Source organism: Aquila chrysaetos, chromosome 3 (assembly GCF_900496995.4).
Source record: "Aquila chrysaetos chrysaetos chromosome 3, bAquChr1.4, whole genome shotgun sequence".
In the NCBI taxonomy this organism is placed as follows: Eukaryota; Metazoa; Chordata; class Aves; order Accipitriformes; family Accipitridae; genus Aquila; species Aquila chrysaetos.
The window spans coordinates 31,051,202-31,066,622 of NC_044006.1; the positions used below are offsets into that span (position 1 = coordinate 31,051,202).

At 40.5% G+C, this 15,421-nt stretch overlaps 1 protein-coding gene across 2 annotated transcripts in view; it reads left to right on the forward strand.

The window, feature by feature from the left end:
* ITGA9 (integrin subunit alpha 9) overlaps window positions 1–15,421 on the forward strand; it is a 245,759-nt gene that overhangs the window by 183,314 nt on the left and 47,024 nt on the right. For both annotated transcript variants that reach the window (XM_041122619.1, XM_030009961.2), the window contains 5 exons: window positions 3,883–3,969; window positions 5,394–5,473; window positions 8,785–8,874; window positions 11,624–11,732; window positions 14,480–14,587. In XM_041122619.1, coding sequence (XP_040978553.1) covers window positions 3,883–3,969; window positions 5,394–5,473; window positions 8,785–8,874; window positions 11,624–11,732; window positions 14,480–14,587 — 474 coding nt within the window. The remainder of the gene's footprint in view (window positions 1–3,882; window positions 3,970–5,393; window positions 5,474–8,784; window positions 8,875–11,623; window positions 11,733–14,479; window positions 14,588–15,421) is intronic.

The following is a 15,421-nucleotide window of genomic DNA, read 5'->3' on the forward strand; positions in this document are numbered from 1 at the left end:
GCTGAAATTTCTCCTCTCTCAAGTCTCAAAGTTAGCAGATAGCAACATTCCCAGGTTGCTGCTTCTAGGCACTATATTAATATGGTCGTTACCAGCTTCCTGCACTACTTAGTTGAAACCACGCATAATATTTACATTTCAAAACACTTATGTCTGGAAGTAAGGCCATTTTGTTACATCTGTGCTTATACCCCCAATCGCATACCCCAGGGATTATGTTTGACAGTATTATGCTGCAGAATTTGGGTTGAGTTGTTTCCCCATGTGCCCCTTATAATGGAGTTCAAACTTGACTGTTTCATTGCTTGTGTTATAATTATCAGGAACTTTTCTTTCTGTGATAAAGGACTTTGAGAAACAGACTGTGAGCCAGCCTGAGCTTCATGTTTCTCATACCCAGGTCTGCATTTGTTATGCAGTAATAGAACAGCTATTTGGCTAATTAGCTGGCTATTTATCTGATTGACTCTCCTAAGAATATGAAATGCTGTGAAATGTTTCAGAAAGAAAACAGTTTTCCAGATAAAGCTTCGCACTGTCTCATTGGAAGGAAAAATTTCAACCCCTTTGGCTATGTTTTCTAAGCAGACTAGAAACTACTATGGAAACTCATGCAATAAGCTGGGTTCTCAGCTGGGTTATATTGTCATAGAGAATCATTGCACACTAAAAGTGTTACCTAACATCAGTGAGAAGTGGCATCCAAAATTTCTGTAAGCCCTGAGTTGCGTTGTTTCCGTTCCCTATTTGTTAGATAAGACAGCACCAACCCTTAAGCCTGCTGGAATAGTGTGAAGATTGAATTTATTTAGTGCTTACAGAGTGCCCACAAGTTACAGAGCTGAACACCATAGGAAACCCCATGAAGAAACAATTTTTTCTCTCTCTGGAACAGTGCGTGCTGCAAATAAATTAGCCTGAAGCCAGACAGTGAGCAGTGAAGGAAAAACAAAATGTTTACTCGTTAGCTGAGCTTCTCCATCCTAATCACAGAGCAAGGCAAGGGGTCCATGGGAAAAGTTTTCTGGGTAGCCTGTGTAATTTAGAAATGTGCGGAAGGCTGAACCAGTGTGGTGCAGGCAAACCTATTTCTGCTGTTCCCTAGCATTGAACAATTTGACTTTGCAGCGTTAATGGAATCACAAAATATCTCAAGTTGGAAGGGACCTATAAGGATCATTGAATCCAACTCCTTGCTCCTTGCAGGACTACCTAAATCTAAATCATATGACTAAGAGCATTGTCCAGATGCTCCTTGAACTCTGACAGGTTTGTGCCATGACGACTTCCCTCGGGAGCCTGTTCCAGTGACCAACCGTTCTCTCAGTGAAGAACCTTTTCCTAATGTCCAATCTGAACTTCAGTAATGCTGTATTAATATTAGTCATTAAACTGGATGTATGCTAATGAAGCCAGAAGGTCGTTCAAGTCAATCTTACTGCGTCCATTAAGCTGTTGCAAGCAACAACAGCAAAACCAGCCAATGCAACATTATCTGTCATTTCCTTAACAGCCCATTATAAAACAACTGGCGTCTGCCTGCCTGCTATCAGGGCTGCAAAGGCAGGCAGCCACCAACATGCAAAATGAAGAAGTACTGCACTTCTTCCATTATCAAGATGAGAGTTCTTTCTGTTATCCTGTTTTTTGACATATCTGAAGGGATATGGCCTTGAGGAGAGGAGGCAGCCTCTTGGGTCTCTCTGGTCACTGTCACCACCAGACAGCTATGTAAATAGAAACCCCTCTTGAATGAACAGAGGCTGTGAGTTGATGAAAGAGAGTTCATAGGTTGCCACAGTTAGACAGCAAGGGACATTTGGACAACACAGAACCAAGAATGTTCCCAGAGGAAACAGCTGTGAAATTTTTCATTTGGTTACGCAGCTGCTCAGAGTTTGTGTTCACTTGATCACTCGCATAAAACTGGAGAACCTCCCAGATTGCCAAGAGGAAAAAACAAGTGAAGGCAATGCTTCACCCATGAAGCACTTGTTCTGCTGTTTTGTGTTAAATGGAGGAGAAAATCTAACACAGCATATGAGAACGGCAGCTTTGTACAACTGAAGCTAGATGTTTGATTTGCTGGGCAGTGCCATCTTTTGTATTTCTGGAAATAGAAGCCTGCTGAAGATTGCAAGGAAACAAATCCATAAAGAAGCTGAATGTGGAGGCAACTGCTCTGGTATTTGAGTAGTACTGGAGTAATATCACGCCATCAAGCATCTCCAAGCATGCATTAATTTTCTCCTTACATTATTTTCTTTTCATATGAAACCAGTGAAATACTGTCTGAGTCAGATAAGAAAGGTAGCTTTAGGTCTATAATTTTCTATAAATGTGTGCCCTGATTTGAACAATGATTTTGAAGGTAAAGGAGACCTTGTCTTTCAGAAATCACAGGAAACAGTTAAAAGATCAAGAATCTGAATGCTGTCAGACTCATAATTAGGATAATAGTAACGTCTGTAGAGCGCTAATGTTGTGCTTGGGTCAGAATGTGAAAGGCAGAGGGGCATTTCCTGGAGATGCTTACAGCGAGTTCGTGGTTCAGGAAGCTACTTCCACATGTGCTTGTTCCAGCTGAGAATGGTACTCATGTAAATTTTAAGTGCATACTTAAAGCAGAACTCATATTTGAAGTGATTTGGGAAATGTACATAAGGAGACAGAGCCTGGCTTTCGCAAACTGCTGTAGATACTGAAAACAGGTCAAATAAATCATATGTCCTGTAGCTAAGAGATTCTCAGCTACATGTTTAGAGTAGAGTTAATTTCTAGATTCAGATGTCTAAATTTAGGCATTCATATTGTAGCTGCATAACATCAATACCATAGCTTCAGTGATGATCTAGTCAATACCAGGGCCTGGAGAGGTATTCAGCCCATTCTAAATGAAACATCTGCATTTGGTCTGCTAAAACGTTTTCTGCATCCATTGACTATGATGGGAACAATGACACCTAGATCACATAGCAATTACTTGCTGTGTAGGCAACTAAAAGTGCATATCAGATTCAAGAGCTGAATCCCATTCCTAAAGTTTAGTGAGATGAACTTGTCCACAGTGACAGACTATAAAAATGTTCCCTGATAATCTGGAGATGAGAACATGCTAACCTGGAGCCAGACATTTGTTTTATGGAGCAATGAAACACTCTCCATTCAACAGAAGTATTTCTGTTGTTGTAGTGGAGTCACCAGTTGAGCAGGATAGGGCTGCTCTAACCTTTTTCATTTGTATTATTGACAGTGTTCTTAATCTGTCAATGTTTAGCATGAGGAGAAGCTCATCCCTCTACTTTATCTATGCCACCATTTTATCACTAAAGAAAGTTGGGATCCATACCAAAGTGGCTCATCCTCTGGACCAGAGAAAGAGATCAGGGCAGTGAATGACACCAGGACCAGATTAACGCTTTCTCCAGCATCTGTGCGTGGCATGGTTTGGTCACCATCTCCCACCACAGTTCTCTCTTTATGATACTGGTACCTGGAAAAACTACCTTGGAGAACCTGTATTTTGGACCATTTGAAAGCTGTCTTTTAATAAACAGAGGGAGCAACTGATGGTCTGAGTTATCCAAGAACTTGGGTTGATCCCCTGACTCTAATGTGTTTAGTCATGCAGTATTTCCCTGTCGTCTGTCTCTTGGAGCAATGTTCTGATGGTTGTCTTCTTCGCAGTGCTGGTCTGAGGTGGAGTAAGGAAGTACAACACTGCACTTTTCCTTATTCAATGAGTACTAGTTTTCTGGGAATAACAGTGCTATGATGGGAAATGTTTAGTTTTCTACGATACTTCATCACAACAGTATTTCTTAGTAATCCCCTTTTTCTCCCCAAACCTATCATCTCATGGTCATCTTTATTTTCTTGCAGGAGGAGCTGGGCATTGCCTGTGAGTTGCTGGAGTCAGACTTCCTCAAGTGCAGTGTGGGATTTCCTTTCATGAGATCGAAATCTAGGGTAATGTTGTGATATTTGCATTTGAAGAGTGATGGTCCGTTCATCTCTGTCTCCAAGGAGTGGCTGGAAAGGCAACTGCTCTGTTAAATGTCTGTGATACTTTCTGTAGCTTTCTAACCCAGATATCCAAGCCTTTCACAGTTACAGAAGGTAGCTGTCCTCTTTCTCACCAGATAGAGCCAATGACAGTACCCTGTGCGCTGCAATACAACGCTCTTGAAAAATGATGCAAGAGTTGCAGCTACGAAAAACTTACATATATCCTCTGCAGAAAATTAGAAAAGGACTCTCTGTCTTATTTATGTTGCCTTATTCTGGTTTTATTTTTGTCTTCTCTCACATAAAGTGCAACTGAATTTGTACAAATTACAATGAAAATGTCTTAATGACTTTTTCATATTATGGTCTCCTGGTAGCTTTTAAAGACGATTTTGTTCAGTAATAGAAGATGAACTCTCTCATAATTTTTAGAAATCCAGCTGGGTTCTTTCTGTCACTAAACTGAGCTGTACAAATGACCAACCCAGAAGGGTGAGAAGATGAGGAATAACTTCAGGATGACCTGAACACAATGAGTCTGAAATTTTTCAGAAAATTTCAATTGCAAAAACTAATCCTTTTCATTTGAATTCACATATCCTTTGACCTGACATGAAATTTTTTGTTTTATGTGTTTTATTGACTGTAACATGCTTTTTTGAAACATTGAAAAAGATTTTAAGTGGAATGGAAAAATAAATGCAGTAGCAAAATAGTATCTGTAATGTAAGAATTTCAGTGTTTTGCTTCAGAATAACATAGTTGGTTATCTTCAGGTTTTTTTCAGCAAGCCATTGAAATTAGCATGAATTTGGAAACTGTTTCACTTGGCCAAAAACTGTTTTGGAGTTAGGTAGAAAAGTTGTTGCATGGAGAAGTTAATGTAGTGCTACAGTGGTCACCAAAGGAGATTCTCTTTTCGAAATTAGCACCTGATTTTGTCCATTATCATGGGTGGCCTGAATGCTGCTTTAGCTTGTGCTGGTTGCTCCAAGTCTCTGTGCAGGTTTATGGTGTGATCTTCATTCCTCCAAATGATCTCTTCACCAGCAAATAACATACAAATTGGTGCTGAAGTAGTTTCAGGTAGTGATCCCATTATACTGGAAGCCTCTTCCCCTGGCAGATGATCTCCTCAAGAAAATCTTTGAATGGCAATTCTACTTAAGGCCTTTTCGCAATGAAAAATCGGACTCTCCAGTATTTGAACAGAGACACAATTGTTAAGATTTAAAAGCTACTCTACAGTAGAGGAAGCTCTCTAACATGTATCAAAATACCCTACTTTTGTACAGCTAAGCCAGTAAAATATATGTGAAGTTTCAGAATAAATACATTTTAAAGCAATATACAGTGTCTCTAAATACCGCTTTTTCTTTGCGCAGTATGAGTTCAGTGTGATCTTTGACACAAGCCACTTGTCTGGGCAAGAAGAAACGCTTACCTTCCTTGTCACTGCCCAAAGGTAAGGGAACCTTTGTATGTCTTGATGACTTGGATATTCTTTGTCGTATGAAGTGTGCATTGCATATGCTTGACAGTGATGTGGTATTAGTTGTAGACAGGTGTATGTGTAGTAAATGAGGTTAAATTACTGGGGCTAAATGCATATATTTTGGTAATACAGAGGAACCATGTGATCCAGCTTCCTGAAAAATGAGGTAGGATGATACTTAGGCTTTCTTTGCCAGGCAATTGCAATTCTGAAGGAGCATTTTGTGTTCTCAGTCGGAAGGCCCTTGTGTTTCTGTGCCCATCCCTTTGGGCCCCGTATCAAGCTCAGCTCAGCTGCAGTTGACAGTCAGCACCAGGCAGACCCATTTGTTCCAGCATTTGAATGAAATAAGCGTGCTTGGATGCAAACCAAAAAAGATAAATGCTTTCATCAGATGGTCAGGGATCTCACTGACAGTTTCCAAAGTTGCATGTCTATTTTTGCCCCCTCTGGATCTTCAGTGAGCTATGACAGACTGCGTGAAACAGCTGAATAGGGTACTTCCCCAAGGGCACTTGGAGCAGGCATTGAAGCAGGGCGATGCCAAGTATGCACGCACAGGGATTTTATCTCGGGCAGAGTAGAAGGTGTGACGCGTGCTCTGTGCCTCCTAAGATGATGTGCCGCAAAGAAGCAGACTCCGCAGGTGATTCAGTCACAGGCAGTGTCGGGGTGTGTATGGGAACTGACGGTAGCACAGCTGCATTAACCTGGGCCATGAACTGCTGCTCTGACATGCTGGGGATGTGACTGGTTCCCGCTTCCACTTACTGTGTAAGTGGGCCAACTTCATACCCTCCTGTGTCAAAATCAGGATCTCCAGCCTGAATTCTCCTCCCCAATTTGATCACACCTCACTGACTGGCTGGAGATGAGAGACAAGATGCAGCAGTTGCTGAGTGACTGCTCTCATAAGGCATAGTCCTCCCCTGCAGTAACAGCTGTAGGTGGGAACAAGATCCTGCAGCACATGGGGCTGGTATGAAAGGCTGAAAGTGAGATCTTGCATCAGAGAGGCAAGACCATGTCTTGCATGTTAGAGAAGTTCTATTCTCCGGGAGAAGTTCATTGTGTGTTCACATGATCCTGTGATGCTTCTAGGTCAGGAAGATGCATCAGTATCTGCTAGGTGAATGCTAGCTGGGTCAGCAGCATGGTGCAAAGATGGGTCAGCAGCACTTAAAATTTGTCCAGCCAGTGTTTTCCAGATTGTACCACTCATTTCCCTGCCATGGATAGCACAGGGCTTTCCTCTGTAACCTCACTCCTCAGATTTCTGTGCCCTACCAGTGAGAAGGGTTAGTCACTGCCTTTAGATGGAGCAAAGAAATAAATAGTAGTATGTACACATAGTACAAATGCTCAGAGGGGTTAAGAGAAAGTTTCTCATTTCAGAAGGATGGGTGGGAGGACAGTTGTGTTTTGAAGGATTCAGCTGAACCTCCAAAGACAACCGTGCAGGTCCCAGTGCTGATTTCCCTCATTTTCTCTGTGACTTTGGGCAAATTGCTCAATTCCCTCGCTGTCAAGTAAGTGTAATAAAATCTTTCTACCACAAGAGTTGCAGGAAGCCCTGGGGTAAAGTGAGTGATAAGGAAATGCAGAGGAAATGTCTGTGCTGTGGCCAGACTGCAATGAGTGGGCACATTGTTTCCACACAAAACTGGAGCTAGTTTGGCAGAAATGGCTGGATGCAGAGAAGCTATGCCATGCTGTCATGGGAAAGTAAGTATTGCACTTCAAGTGGCCACTTAAGCCTGTCCCTTGAAGCCACAAACTTGGCAGTAGCATCTGTAACAAGAGACTGGTTCAGTAGTGGGAGAGATCAATTGGAGAAAGAACTAAACATTATGTTACGTTTAGTCTTTTTGTTTACAAAAAAACCCCAACAAACCTTCTTCTGTGCTTCCTGGCATGAACTATTTTTCTAGAGCTAGGTTCACTGAGGTGTATTCTCCTTTTCTGACCGTACCTTTGCTCCATTTGAAACAGATAAGCACATACCCATGAACCCTGTACAGAATCTACTTGCTTATTCTGCTTGCCACCATGGTATCTTAGTATTTGTGTTGGATGAGAAGCATCTCCATTTTGGACTCTTCTTTGAGCCTATTCAGAGGAAAAGCTTTTATTAAGCGTTTTTTTCCTGGGACTGAAAGTTTGTGGGTTTTTCCATTTGGGCCATAGTTTTATTAGCAGACGTGGCCAATGTGTCAGTTGCAGGAAGCTGAGCTGTATCTATGCATGTATGTAGCCAGCAGGCTCTGTTTTTGTAATCTGAGCAACTCATCATCTGCATGGTATCACTTGGGATGTTACTACCTGCTGTTGCCTCAGTGATACTGTCCTTAAATCAATAGGGTCCTCTCTTTTGTTTTGCCAGTTTGATTTGTGAGTAAATCCAATGAATTGCAAGGCAAAAGTGATTCCAGAGTCACTGCTGAAGAAATTGGAAATTTATGTAACATATCTTTCAGAAATGGTCTTCTGAGCTGTCACCCTCCAAGCAGACTCACCATCAGAATTAGAATAATTACAAGTATGCGTGTTGGACATGCATTTCAGGAACCTTTCCCAGACTTCATACATAAGTGTTCACACTGAAATAAAAAAAATGAGATGATTGCTCACTTTTCTTTCCTCCTTCTGCTTTTGACCAGTTGAGGCAACTGCCTTTGAAAATGTAAGGTAGAAGTGCCTTCATTTTGGCACCTAAGTAGAGGAAGAGGGGGTGCAGCTGCTGAGAGGTTATGGCCAGTTCAGTAGGAGGGTCTCACCCAAAAAGCTGCTTGTAGTGGCACCAAGTTGGTGCTGTGGTACAATGCAGGTACAATGAAAGCGCAGTTTCATTTACTGAGTCAAGACCCTCTGTGGGGTGTGCGTATCCCTCCCAAACTGATGTACAGCCAGGCTGGGAGAAAATGAACCCTTGTACTGGAGTCTAAATGTCCTTCTTTCTCTCCACTATGTATGATGGCTGCTGTAGTTTTGCACTGCCGTTTGAATTCATGCATTGCTCCAAGATAGGTTTTTTGGTGTGAGCCTGCTCATGTCACAGCCACAGAGGAGCAGCCACAAAACACATGCTTTATGTGTGTGCCCTCTCCGATGTGGGTGAACAAATGTAACTCTTAATCTTTAAGAGGCTTCTTAAGGAGAGCTGAAATCACTCAAATAGAGAGGCTAAGAGTGCAAGGCAGAGAGATGGTAGCTGTGAAACTGAGTGATATATTGCAAAGGCTGTCCATTTACAGCATGTTTATTTTTCCTTTCTGGCACAGTGGAAACCTAGAACGCACTGAATCTCTACATGATAATACTCTAACCCTCTCAGTGCCCCTGATGCATGAAGTGGACTCATCTATCAATGGGTAAGTACCAGTCACCAAATGAAAACAACAAAAATAATAATAATCCTAACAATAACATCTGAGTCTCTTCCAGTGAAAAACTGAATTCTTCTCTTTGTTTACATGTAGCCAGACTGTTGCTTTTTCCCTGTTTCCCAGACTCCGGAAATACAGACAGCCTCCTTTATTATCTGGGAATTTTATTTGTCATGCCTTTCATTCCAACACTGTACCTCTTTCTCACTCCTTTCTAGCTAATGCTAATTAGTTACCATCACATTTATAGTAGGTATTTTAGTGATCATATTGGAATGCATGTGATTCTGTAGATATGATGGACCTTAAAATAAAATAAAAAGAGAAATCACATCTTGTTCCTTAGGGCATGTCTTTAAGGATATGTTTGAGAATCACCAGGCCAAAGGTCAGGGTCAAATGTTCTGGGATTTTAAGGAGCTTGGTGGAGTCTAGCTGTTTGCCTTTCTGTTTAATTTCACAATCAGAATTCGCTTCTGCTTCTGTTCATTTTCCCACTCCCTCTGCTCCCTCATCTGCAAGGTGTCTGAATACCAACTGAGAAACATCACTCACCCTTTGACTGACATACTTGTTTAACACATAGCTGTTGTCATCGCCCTGGGGCTGCACATGTGCAAGTTCCTGCCTTTGTACCCAGGGGTCTTCCCTTCCACTTCTGCATTACAATCTTAAGTCTAGAATGAAAGATTTGTGGTCAGTCCCACCAGACAGACCATCCTCTAGTACAGATGTTGCTCAAGTTGGAATTGAGGGACCTGGTTACTGGAGGTGAATTAGCATCCATGTAGACTGAAAAGTTGACATTCATTCCTAAACTGGGGAAGCAAAAACTCATCAGCAGTGTCCCCAAGAGGTCAGTGTCTGTTTTAGCCACCATTTATGGCAACCCACAGGGAATACATATTGTCTAAATGACCAGTGCAGGTTGGCATCAGTAGAAGTCAAAGATTCCCTTGACCAGCATGCTACATGTGTAGGAACAAAGTTACCTGCACTGACGTGTGATTTGGCTGAAGAAGAGCTGGGTGAACTCAGATGCATGGCCTAGTCTGGGTTTTACCACATAAGGCTGACTTCCCCTCTTGTTGCATAGAAATAAATCCCTTAATTACTGCCACAATAGTTGGAATGGGTAGAAGATATGCTTGAGCCTGCTCAGAGAAGAGTGCTGTCAGACCTCACAAGTTGACTAGCAAGGACAAAAGTCTCCTCTATATTGAGAGTACAGTCTCAACAGCGTGTTCTGGAAGTTTCTGAATGCTTTCATTGTTACAGATTGTGTAGAAATTTAACTCTGTATCCCTTGCTTCTTGATGGTTTGATACAGATGGATTTTTGTACAGCTTTACAGATATGAATGCTTTCATCTCTGTCTTTAGATCTCTGTTTGTCACCTACAGAATACTGCATGCCAAAAAAACTGATAAAAATTGGGCTCTTTTCTTTCTCTTCAGAATGTACTTTTTTAAGCACAAGGTCTCTGAATTTATAAGCCGCACCCAACTGACTATGTGGATTATTTTTTCTTTCTTATAGACAAGGCTTAGTTAATTCAAGTTCACAGAAATGTCCAACTACCAAGGAAAAGTTGGGTTTATTGGAGGGCACAACATTCCCAGGCATGGTAATATTAGTAATACTCTTTTTTGGACAGTGTATTTTTAAAGCTTATTTTTATTAGCTATCCTACATTTGAGTCTACAAGAGCAAACTTCATCCTTAGTCATAAATAGCCCGGAAGGGCTTGTACCATGTTTGGGAGGAGCCTTCTGGCACAACACTGTAAATGGGAGGAATAAATCTGTCTCTCGCTGTTTCCCCCTAGCAATCCCTGGCATAGGAGGCAGGCAGGAAAAAAGGATATGTGTGTGTGTATAGGATATGTATGACCCTAACAGGCTTAAAATCCTGTCTCAAAAAACTCTGACTCAAAAAGACAGCCTGGGAAGGAAGCAGAGTTCTAGGCAGTCCCTCACCAAGGTTTGTCTGAAATTACACCAGGACCCTTTCCAGCCAGTGGAGCAGCCTGAGATTAGAAGGAGGCACAAAGGATGCTTAAAGCACTCTTAGTCCTCTTCTGCAGGATTTCCAGGTACTGTGTTGTGCTTCCAAGTCTTTCTGATAAAACCTTACTGTGTTTTACTTTGTGATAAGAGTAGTCAAGGAGACTTGGCCTGTGCTACTGTAGTTGAAAGCATGTTATATCCCTCTCTACTCTTCCCTTCAACCATCTGCTAATCATAAAGGTAGTGAAGCTCAGATAATTAAAGAAGTGTTTATTCCTGCAATGCTATGTAAATGGTAGATAAAATTGAAATGTTACTTTAGTGAATATGTAGCTGAAAGTATTCCTATTAGTAACTGTTCCTTCAGATTAACTTGGTAGTGCAATGATTTCCTGTGTTACACAAGCTATAGGACTTGCACAAATCATCCATGGCAGGGGGCGCTGGAGAAGAGGTTTTGTGATAGGAAAGGAGAAAAAGAAATAAGATAAGTAATTGAAAGAAGTCTACTTCAATGATGCAATATTAACCCGGGTCAGTTGAGATGCTGCTTGTGTAGTCTAGTGCTGTCAAGAGGAAATCAAATCACAAATAATAGATCAATGTAACATGGTCCCATAAAATGTCACATGACCAGAAAGCAAGGGGTGCAATTCAGCTTGCCACAAATATATTTAATTTTGGTGACAAACGCAGCTTACTAAATTTGTGTCTTGATCTTTCAGAGAAGTCTTCCCTACTTCATTTTTCTACGGTGATTCTGTGGAAGCATCCAACTTCGTTCAGTTGGAAAACCACGAATGCCTTTTCCAGTCTCTCAACTTCACACTGCAGGTAAAACTGATCCTTATTTTGACTGCTTTCCTGCTTGACAGCACATTCTGGTTTTCTATCTCTTTTATTCTGAGTGTGGTATGGGCTTTGGCGCATGTTTCTGAATCACAGTATGCTGTGCAATGCATTCTTGATTGGATGCCATATTTACAGCATGCAGGGATAGTATATATTTCCTTATCTGAATATATTATAACAAGAATTGCAGATAGGACATCTCACTTCCGTAGGAATGCAACTGCTACCATTTGTTTCTCTTTTACCTTTCATCACATGCTAAGTAAAGAGCTCTAGTTACTCAAGTGCCACATCCTGGATGCAGTCACAAGTTCAAAAGGGAGGAGTAACTCTTTTCAGTGGCATGGTCATTGAGCAGAGGAGTGGCAGCCTTTATCCATGAGAACAAACACATACCCGTGCAAGGGATTCAGACTTGCTAAATGCCCTGGTATGAACATGTTTATAGCACTAATGATAAGAGTACAGTACAGGGAAGAGACTATGACACTAAAAAGACAGGTGTGAGAAGGTTTCATTAAATGTCTCGTAGATCTCAGTATTATTCAAGTATTATCTATAGATTACACTTCACATGGCAGTTAGATGGGTTCCTGATGTGGCAAAATAGATGGATGATTTATTATAAAAAACTCTTGTGATGCGGCCAAAATGAACTTGTCTTGCTACCGTGACTCTATCTATTGCAAGCACTTCAAATCCTTTCTGACCGCTAGATGGAACTAGGGAATGATAAATCATGCAGTGGTGGGGGAATCATTTATTGTGAAAAATAGTCTTTTGCCTTTTTTCCCCCTTTCTGTTCTCCTAGGCATGGATGCCACTCAGCTCATAATGAATAACACATGTCTGCCTCCGTGGACAGACTGTGGTCCAGAGCAATTAAGCCCCCACTGTCATGCAGTGCCCTTAGCTATTTACCGGAAAGGAGTGAAAGCAGGATTTCAGGACATTAAAGCTTTTGTGAACCAGGCTATTAATTCTTGTGATTCTGATTTTGTTCTTGAGGGTTTATAGGTCTTCCCCTCCCTCCCCCTCATAGCCAGTTATTGGTTAAAAACAGATAAAGAACACATGTACTGATGCTTTAACTAGACGCATATTTTCAATAAAACAAATTGATAACATATAAGGGAGAGAGAATCCCTATATTGGCAGAGCCACCATTTGTCCTGCCCCATCCTCTTGTCTCATGCACACCCTTACAAGTTGCAACATTAATGATTTTTTTTCCATATTGAAGTAGAAAATTATACTGTAACAAGTCACAGATCTGCTCTCCAGTAACGTGGTAAACCTCATAACTGTGTGTGTCAGAGAGAAAGGGTAGAGTTTCATAATAGGCAAAGCATGGTTTGTATCACTGCTTAATTGTTTTTAATGATTTGCCTGCCATTTATTAAACTTCTCCAGACAGAGAAAAGTAGTAGTTTCTTAACCAAGAAAAAGAGATGATTTACAAAAATATGGGGCTTTATAGCAGATTTTATATGTAAAAATTTATACCAGGTCCAGTGTTAACAAGGAAACAGATCTATGCATGATTTTGGGAAGGTAACAAGATGTGCAATGAAAATGTCTTTTCTGCATTAACTCTTATATCTGATCTCAGTGAGATAATCAAGTTTTTTTAAATGTCTAACACGCAACATTGTATTAGTATTTCACGCAGCGTTTATCATGCTCCATTGTAGTAGGATTTCTTCCCCTGTCTGGACCCTCAGGGTTTTTGTAAGGATTTGGCATTGTAAACCGATTCCCTTTATCAGTCAGGCATTTCTTCAAATTTAAACAGTGTTTGAAGAATTAAAACCTGTTGGTTTTAATATTTGTACTTTACATAATTAACAACTGATTGCTACATCTTTTGACAGACTGAGTGCAGATAAATATTCTAATGGGCTTAATGTTTTTACTGTATGCACTTATATATGTGTTCTTAGAAACAACCAGGAAATATTTTTTCCTAATAAAAAAATGTAGATAGACATGAAAACTTATTTTCATTGAAATTTTTCCATGGATTGTTTCTTTTCAGCAAAAACCCACAAATTTCTGATTTTTCACTGGATACGCCTCAGTGGTGGACCAGAAATTCTTTGAGTTTTTGTTGAAAATTTGGGGGGGGGGGGGTTGATAGAAAGCCAATGTTTCCCACTAAGAGTTTCATTTAATTGGAAACCCCAGAACTTGAATGGAAGTTGTTCACATGCATTTCCTGGCAACTCACTCAGCAAACCCGCAGTCTGGTAGTCACAATCATCATTACTTTGGCTTCTGCTCCATAAGGAAAACATATGCAGAATATAATCCAGTGGTTACCAGATGGAAATGAGAATGTTAACTGAGACAGCAATATTTCTTAGAGTCTTCTGGATGGTATTACCAAAACACTCAAAGAGTACTAACAGTGTCTCTGTATATAAGGTAGTAGTCTCATGCTATTTGTATTGATGACTGGCAATTATCCTGCAAAACTGCTTCTCACTTGACATATGAGCTGTGCCTAAAGACTGTTAGATAAGCTAAACCTTTGACTTCATCCTGATACTTACAGAAGAAGTCTTAGTCTGAAGATATTGAAAAACTTGCATAGTATTTGAATTTTTTTCAGATTTACCTATACTCCCAGCTCTGGTTCTACAGTAGTTTCCCATTTATGAGCAGTCATATATGTAATTTTATTTTTATTTATTTTTTATACATTTATATTCATCTTTGTCGTATAGGTTTACAATGCTGGACCAAGCAGTCTCCCTGGAGCTTTTGTTGACATTTCATTTCCAAACCGCCTCTCTGCCACTGGAGCCGAAATATTTCACGTTCAGCAAATGATGGTGAGTACATTATGATGTGTTCTGAGCCCAGAGAGGCACTGAGAGCTATTGATGACTGAAACAAAAGAAGTCCAGCAGAACTAGATGAATCAGTTGCTTTTTTAGATAATAAAAGGTCCTTTGTATCTGTAGCCAGGTCATTATAAGTAGCTGAGCCCCTCCAGCTGTTGACTGCTGTCCCTCACCTAGGGCCAGCAGCTGGTTGTGTGTTCCTGGTTTCCTACAATGCGGTGTGAAACTAGGTCAGGCTAATCCTGAAGGAAATGTCGAGAACACTTCCCTGAGTCACACCTCCAAAGAGGATTGAGTCTTAATCAGTCCTCCCTGATTAAATGGTGTATGTAATGTCAGCAGGATGTGTTACCAAGCTGACTCACATTCCCTGTTTTTTTCTCTGGTTATCTGCAAAAATGCTAGCTAGGTCTGAATACATTATCAATATCTATTATTCTATAGATATTTTCTTATAATTTGCTCTTTTTGAGTGTTCTTTTAACAAATGTAAGTAACAGAGAAATTTAGTCTTTCAACACAATGTTTTTCAAAAGATGATTTTGTGTCAACTACAAAGAAAATCCAAATGAATTGTGGTAAAGGAGACACATTCTTAGATTTAATTTCTAATATTTAATCGTTACTTTGAAAGCTTTTGTTAAACCACTAAAATACCATCATTTATACTGTGGTGGCCAAGAGAGGGAAACCTCAGTACTGAGGTAAATTTATTGCTGAAATTCAGAATAATCTGTCTTTGTGAGATGGAACCAGCTCTTTGGGCTACTTGAAAAGGAGTATACTTTCTTTCTTGTTAGCTACTTTTCTAGCCTTTTGGCT